We start from the raw sequence: 8,493 nt of genomic DNA, 5'->3' as shown, positions 1-8,493 counted from the left end.
ATGACAATTCACAGTAAAACGGACACAATTGAATGTAAAACAGTTTATATAAATTCATATTACATTATTATATGTGTTGCGACCCATTTGTGCCAATTTCTAGGTCCAAAATATTAGCGATTTAGCTCCTTTAAGTTCATCCAGTGATGCAGGACGGAGGGCCTGGCAAGGATGGGACGTTCGGATGGGACGAAATCCGAGGTCCCGTGTACATATTAGCGTGCACGTAAAAGATCCCTTGGCAGTTGGAATTCAATATAAGAGTAGGCCGTAGCGCCGCTGCCTGGGCAAAATGTCCCTCATAGCACACTGTATGGAGTATGCCCGTCTTCATTAGCCCAGTTTAGGAGCAGAACAGTAGGACGTTAAACCCCATTTCATTTCATTTCTGTATATTTGCCTCACATTATTGTATTACTGTATTAGCTTGATAATGCTCAGAGAATACTCTTTGAAACGTCGCCCAAATAAGTATGTGTTATAGTATAGTGCTCTATCCAGTTACTAAATGCCTCTAAAAGATTATAATATATTATTATACTTGATATGTGCATGTATTATTATTATCTTCGGAGCAGAACAGTAGGACGTTAAATCCCATTTCATTTCATTTCATTTATTATTATTATCATTATTATTATTATTATTATTTTTTCTTTAGTGCAAAAAATGAGAGCAAAAAGAATTCTATCGATGACCAGTATGATCATTTGTTTTCTGATGAAGATCAACTATTGCCTACAGGTGTGGTTCGTTGTACAGGTACAACACCAGCGAAGGAAGCTGATGACACATGGAGTGATGATGATTTGTTCAACGATGACTCCTTTATTCTTGCAGCTTCACAAATGCCTTTGGAAAGACTGGCTGAACTATGTACTGGTAGTAAAAGGAAGCGAGAAAGTATAGGCTTGAGTGGGAAATCCTCAAAAGATTCCAAAATCTCGTCAAGTGTTGTGACTTCATCTGATTCAAATAACAATAACAGATGTTTCTCTAGTGGAAAATCTCAGATTGTATCTGTTGTAAAGACAGGTACCAATTCCAATAATGATGTCCAAACATACAATGAAAATTATGTGAAAGTTCAGCAGACATCTAGCATTCCACCTGGGTTTAAAACTAGTGGCAATAACAGACATAGTAACAGTCAAAATACATATAGTGCTGAAATAGAAAGTTCCGAACAATCAGCTGTTTTGTCACGTAACAGTTTTTATGGTTCTTCCAAATGTACATTTCGTAAACACAGTAGTTTTTCCGGAAGTCCATCATGTGAATTTAACAGTTCACAAATAAATGGAAACTCTCTTGACAAATTTACAACTTCAAATAAGAGTCCTTTTAGGAAGCATCATAGTTTTGATGCATGCTCTAGCAGATTGACAAGTACCCCAACAAGAAAGTCAACATTTGTACGTAGCATTAAAGATGACAATGGTAAAATTATCAAACCTGTAAGGTCATTTACCATGTTGCCTTCCACGGCTATTAATCCCAAAGTGGTCAAACCTATAAGACAACTAAATTCAGAAACTAATAACCCAATTAATTCTAGTAGATCTATTATAACAAACGATTCAGTTCATGTCATGCCAAAAATAAACGAAGAAATAAAGATCAACCAAACTGGTTTACTGCAAACTAAGAGACTCGTCAAAATAAAAGAAACTGTAACACCTCTTAAAAATTTTAGAGCTGAAAATAGAGATGATTTATTGGATACAAGTATATCTGATGAGATCTTGCGCCAGTTGGCGGAACCTGATGAAATTTTGGAGAGTCAGTCAACGCATCAAGAAACGCTAGAAACAATAAAATCAACAGATATAAAGAAATGTCAAACAAATGAAATTATAGACAAAACACTTTCTTTCATGTTTGAAGAAGACGATTTTTCATTCTCAGAAATAGATGCCCAGAATTTGGACAACGTTTTAATTAGTGATAATAAGGAACTGCAGGTGTCTAAGTCAAATCAAATTTTAAAACCAACTTTTCAAACTCGAGGTCAAAATAGTTCATCTGTTGCAGAACCCCCCCAGCCACCTTTCTCCAGGAGTGGCAATGCTATGAAAAAGACAGTGGCATTAACAAATGTACCTAAAATCATTAAACTGAATGGAAATGTACCGATATCAAAAATCTGTAATAACACAGAAGTCATCAATACAACCCCATCAAATAAGAAATACGCCTTCAAGAAAAGATCTCCAAAACAAACAGTAAATGGAACTGGAACACAGGCTACAAACTCAAAGAATCTTCTTGAAAGTAATAAAAATAAAGATCTATCAAATTCTTCAAGATTTACAAATATGAAGCCAGCCAATTATTCATACCAACCAGTGCGTTTGAATTCTAATGGTTCATCTGAGCCATTAGACAGTGCTGTATCACAAAGTCAAGGTATATGTACAAATAATTGTTTGTGTATTTTTATACGCCCACATTTTCATGTGGACGTATATTGTCGTGGCCTGTGTCCGTCCGTCCACAATTGTTTGTGGACACCCTACAGGTCACAATTCTTATCCGATTTTGACGAAACTTAAAATATAGGTTTAACTCCAAAAGATCTTGGCATGTATTGGAGCGAAACTTCATGGATTATGGCCCCTGATTGTACGAAAAATCATGATTTTAGCTTGTGGACCCTATAGAGGTCACTAATTTGAACCGATTTTGATGAAACTTGAAATGCATATTTATAACCCAAATATTTTGGTTCCTTTCGATATTTGCGCATATCGGATAGTAACTTCCTGAATTATGGCCCCTGATTGTACGAAAAATCGCCTTTTTTAGCTTGTGGTCCCTCTGGAGGTCACAATTATTATCTGATTTAAAAAAACATTCCAATATATCACCGTTACAAAGTATTGCTGGTTGAAAATCAGACCAAACTTGAAATACATGTTTATAATCCACACATCTTGGTTCCTTTTGATATTTGCGTATATCGGATCGTAACTTCCTAAATTATGGCCCTTGATGGTACCGAAAAATCGCGTTTTTAGCTTGTGGTCCCATTAGAGGTCATAATTTTTATTCGATTTGAAAAACTATTTTAGTATATAACCGTTACATCCTAATGATGGTTGAGTTTGAAATTCGTGAAAATCGGACCAAAACTGACGGACAAAATGGCCACCCATCGTATGCAAATAGTGTAAATATATGGTATATCAATGTTGTTGACCCTCTAGAAGTCACAATTTTGATCTGATTTTGATGAAACTTGAAATATATCTTTATAACCCAAAGATCTTGCTTCCTGTCGATATTCACGCATATCGGATCATAACTTCCTGAATTACTGCTCTTGATAGTTCAAAAAATTATTTTTTGTTTAGCTTGTTCTCTATCCATCTCTTGCAAAATGTGTGCATATCCTGCTTGGCAGCCGCTGGTTAATTAGTCTTTAAGCTGACATACTTCTTAAATAGACATGAGTGCTTTTAGAGTACTGCCAGAAAATTCAGATTTAAATTACAGTTGCAAAGGACATGTTCAAATTATATTGTAGGGAAAATCTTGTTACAAATCTGCTTTGCTGTCATTGAGTTGTACTGTTGTACATACTTTTTAGACACCCACATTTTCATGTGGATGTATAATATTGTTGTTGCCCATGTCCGTCCATGTGTCTGTTCACATTTTGATTGTGGATACTCTGCAGGTCACGGTTTTTATCCAATTTTGACAAAATTTGAAATATAGGTTCATGTCCCAAAGATCTTGGTTCCTTCCGATAATAGTGCATATCAGATCGTTACTGTTGTCTATCCATCTTGCAAAATGTGGGTGTATCTTGCATGGCAACTGCTTGTTGTTGTTTTAAAGGAATTTGGCAACCTTCGGGGAAATATATTTAATGTGGTGTATACACCTTACTCTCAAGTGGATCAGTGAGTGTAGGTTATTTTGAATATAATGTTTTTCAAAATAAATTACATGTATTTTCTTGGCAAAAGTATTTATTAAATTTATTTTATTGTATTACCATAAATCATCCTTTGTCTTTTTCGGACAAATTGATTATCTAACAATACATTATTCGTAAACAGTAGATGCTGGCTTAGATTAAAAAGAGGTCCATCAAAGATTGTAGGTAGAACTGTTTATATATCGTCTGCAGAATGTGGTTTTCAATTCATCATATCCTTGTTAATACTGAACATATTTTTCTGGAATGATATTTCTTTTAGCGATCCAACTTTAACAATACTGTTAATTAACAAGCAGATACATTTCTATTTGTTTATTTCAGATTTGTTTATCGATGAAAATGACTCATTTCTTTGTGAAGATTCTTTTCTGGAATCTCAGTTTTTAGCTGAATTAGAAAAAATAGAATGTAAGTATGCATGTTTAACACCATCTGGTATATTTAGCAGTAATTGTGGTAAATATTCCCAACTGATGGGTGGGTCACAGTGGCTAAGTGGGTAAGACGCTGACTCGCTAGCCTGGAGGTCTGGTGTTCGATCCCTGCATTGGCCGAGAAAGTTCATCCAGATTTTCCGGCGTGGTTCCCCCTTGTCAGTGATGCAGGACGGAGGGCCGAACAAGGACAGCTGTCTAGTCGTTCGGATGGGACAAAAAACCGAGGTCCTGTGTACACACTGGCGTGCATGTAAAAGATCCCTTGACAGTTAGAATTCGATATAAGAGTAGGCCGTAGTTCCGCTGTTCGGGCAAAATTTCCCTCATAGCACACTGTATGGCATATGCCTGTCTTCATTAGCCCAGTTTGGAGTAGGATGTTAAACTCCATTTCATTTCATTTGCCAATTGACTGTTTCCCCAACTCTTTGTAAAATGACCTAAACTGGTTACCGTAATATTGTCATTTGTCAAATGATGTAAATCTTGTTTTAAAGATACATTAGTTAAAGAGTTTAATAAAGAGTTGTCTGTTCTTGCTATATTAATTCAAAAATAGATGATAAAAAAAGTCACCAATGCATTTTAATCTATATATACATGATATATTGTTACTTTAAATAATATTTTGTATCCATTTTTTTTATATTCAGCAACTTTGTAAGCTTGAGGGAGTTGTTCATCTAGATGTCTCCTACTAATTAATAGTGTCAAGAGAAGAACTGAACCATGTTATCCAGGAGTGTTGCTTCTGAGTGTTATTGTCAATGTCCTTTTCAAAGAAATGGTGATGTGCCCGGTGTAATGCAATGACATCAAGATAAAGGGCATGTTTTATTAAATTGAATACAGTGTTTCAGATTAGTGTAATCATTGAATGTACATTCTTTCATTAAAGAACATGTCAATCATTCTCTGCATTTTCTGTGAAGAAATTATTTTTGTGGAATGAATGTGGGGGATACCCATTTTTAGTGAATTCTAAGGACATTTATATAAATATTCTGGTTCCCAGATACATGTACCCCTGCCTCGCTTAAAAAGAGTAACATGACCTGGTTTTGTTTCAAAGAATAAAAATGATCTTATAAATAACCACACATAAAGGTTTTCTCCGGATTACAGGAAGAAAACTTATGAATCGGAAATATATGGTATTATCAATGCAACCCGGATAAATGTTACTGAAACTTGGATAATCATACATTCAACAGCTTGATCAGATGTAATGTGGTGCTTTGAAACATAATGTTTTTGATAAGTCATTTAGTCCAGTAAGTGATCCTTTGACAAAATAAAAACACAAAAACAAAAACCTAATATATAGTTTTTTTGATTTTTTTTTTAGTCTCCTTTGAGGTTTTTTTTATCCATCTGATTAATCATCTTTTATCATTACTTTTTATACACCCACATTTTAATGTGGATGTATTATGCCGTTGCCCCTGTCCATCCGTCCGTCCACAATTTTTATCCAATTTTAAAAAAACCCCATTTAATTATCACCATTAACACTCTAATGACAGTGTTGAGTTCCAATTTCATGAAAATCGGACCAAAACTGCCTGACAAAATGGCGGCTCCTTGTATGCAAATAGTGTAAAAGTATGTCATACCAAGGTTGTGGACCCTCTAGAAGTCACAATTGTTACCAGATTTTGATGAAACTTAAAATACATGTATATGTTTATGTCCCAAAGATCTCAGTTCATTTTGCTATTTGCGCATATCATACTGTCACTTCCTGGATTATGGCCCCTGATTGTAAGAAAAATCATGTTTTTTAGCTTGTAGATTCTCTAGAGGTCACAATTTTTTATCCGATTTTAAAAAAACCTTTAAATATATCAATATTCCACCATAATGAAGGTTGAATTCTAATTTCGGGAAAATCCAAACGAAACTCCCCTCTCTTTGTTTACAAATTGTGTGAAAGTACGTAATACGAAGGTTGTGGACCCTTTACTAGAGGTCACAATTTTTATCCGATTTTGATGAAACTTAAAATATATGTTTATGTCCCCAAGATCTCCATCCCTTTCGATATTTGCACATTTTAGACCATATCTTTCACTTTTGTTTTTAGCTTGTTTTCTATCAATCTCTTGCAAAATGTGGGCATATCTTGCCTGGCAACCACTGGTTCTATTTATAACTGCAGACATTGGGTAGTGGTTTTATTATTGTATAATTTTCTTTTTGCTGTGATTTGAAATTTTCATGATTACAGAAAAGATTATTTGACTTATTATGTATTTGTATACCTGTATATTTTTGGATGTAAAGTTTATACCCAATAGTGATCTTTATAATTAATAATTCTTGTATTTTAGTGATTGTTTGTCATTTGTGGTAGAGAAATGTATCAGACATTTAGTTGATATAGGGCCTTGTCCATATCAGAATACCAGAGACTAACTAGAAGTATGTTTTATCGGTAGCCTTGTAATTTGTTAATTTATTCAGCTAGTTCGAAAAGTGTTTTCATCTCTTGTAAAGAACAATATTTTAAGAATTCCAGAAAAATCATGTTGTCTACACTTTTTTTTTCTCTCAGAAATTGATAAATTGACTTTCGTCAGCATGTTAAGAACTTAAATGTTTGAATTGTGACTGAATGTCTGAAATTGACAATTATTATGATCATTTTAATTGGCTTATAATTAGTGATACCAGGAAGTAGACTAAATACAGTCCATTTCATGGGCTAAATGTATTTGTTAAGGCCAGCTCAATTTTTGTCATGTGATTGTTGAAAAATTGAGCTGGCCTTATCATTTAGCACTAACCCATTTTTCCTTAATTTGTATATCCCACCATCATCATACCAGGTATTCATCGCTTATGACATGTCAGATATTTTAGAACTTTGCTTTGGGTTGTGTTATTTATAATTAAAGCACTTATGAGATATTGATGTCAGTTTGTAAATACATCCTTTAATATTATAGTATTTTTCTTCAGGGTTGAAGATATAAAAAAAAAACCTCTATTCTTTATCATAAAATGCTGTATTATTCTGTGTATAAACTTAACATATTTTATTAAAAATAGGGTTTAAAAAAAGAATTGGTGTGCTTGTCTATTAGCTGTCTGAAAGGAGCTAAATCTCTCTGATATTGGGTCAAAATAAAGTATTAAATTTGTTTAACCTGATGTGTTGTTTTGTATCGGATTACTTTTTTGTTTCAAAAGATTAGTTTAATTTTTCTCAGTGAATCACAAATTCAATTGTCTCGAAACTGGCATTATCTAAATCTATGGACATCAACACACAAATCCAATGAAAGACAATTTTATTTTTGACCCAATTGAAAGATTTAGTCATTTGAAGTTTGTGGTATTTGAATATCAAGGACTGGGAGGATGTTAAAAACCATGTTGATGAAGGGTGTTATTTTGCTTTAAGTGTCTGATATTTATTGGTTATTAGAATAATAAAATATTTGAAGCATATTATTGATTGGATTCTTGTTTTTACCTAATATTTCGGTCTTGTCCTGGAGATTTGTTTAAAATCCATTTATGGAAGTCTGGAGACATTTGGATCAAAAATGTGGCATTTTGACAAGAGCTTTCCCTTTATTAGGACCCACAAAACTGAAATGTAGACACGTGGGAGTACTGACAAACCCAATTGACATTCATATTAAATACAGGGGCTGGCTGAAAAGTTCTAAGCCTGTCTGTGAAAACATACAATATTGATGGTTTCCATTTATTTTTCTACATAGTCCCCTTCCAGATGCTGGTCAGGAAGAAATTTTCTTCAGCCACCCTTAAAAAGACATGACGTAATCATTACTAGAAAACTGACCCCCGACTAGTTCCTTTTTCATTTTTGGAAACGGGTCAAACAGGTCTCATCCATGGTTACAAACCTGGCCAAAAAATTATCAGGATCTACTTTAAACAGGCGAAGATTGTCACGGGACATCAGGAATCTGACATCTTGCTCATCGTTAGTCAAGAGCTTTGTCACCTATCTTGGAGACACCTTTGTCATTCCTAACTCGTAGGCTATAATGTGCTCAACCCTCTCATGAGAGATGCTCACAACACCGGCAATATGTTGAGCACCCGGGTAATGTCGATGGACTTCCA

The 8,493-nt window shown here is 34.3% G+C and overlaps 1 protein-coding gene across 2 annotated transcripts in view; it reads left to right on the top strand.

Annotated features, from left to right (window-relative positions):
• The window catches only part of LOC126821099 (uncharacterized), an 18,216-nt gene extending 10,371 nt beyond the window's left edge, over positions 1–7,845 (top strand). For both annotated transcript variants that reach the window (XM_050549418.2, XM_050549415.2), the window contains exons 7-9: positions 662–2,409; positions 4,274–4,360; positions 5,043–7,845. In XM_050549418.2, the coding sequence (XP_050405375.1) occupies positions 849–2,409; positions 4,274–4,360; positions 5,043–5,053 (1,659 nt within the window). In that variant the 5' untranslated portion in view covers positions 662–848 and the 3' untranslated portion in view covers positions 5,054–7,845. The remainder of the gene's footprint in view (positions 1–661; positions 2,410–4,273; positions 4,361–5,042) is intronic.
• Positions 7,846–8,493: the final 648 nt, after the last annotated feature.

This window comes from Patella vulgata, chromosome 5, assembly GCF_932274485.2.
Source record: "Patella vulgata chromosome 5, xgPatVulg1.2, whole genome shotgun sequence".
Classification (NCBI taxonomy): domain Eukaryota; kingdom Metazoa; phylum Mollusca; class Gastropoda; family Patellidae; genus Patella; species Patella vulgata.
The sequence above is the reverse complement of the archived record's forward strand: the minus strand, read 5'-3'. Positions and strand labels throughout refer to the sequence as shown.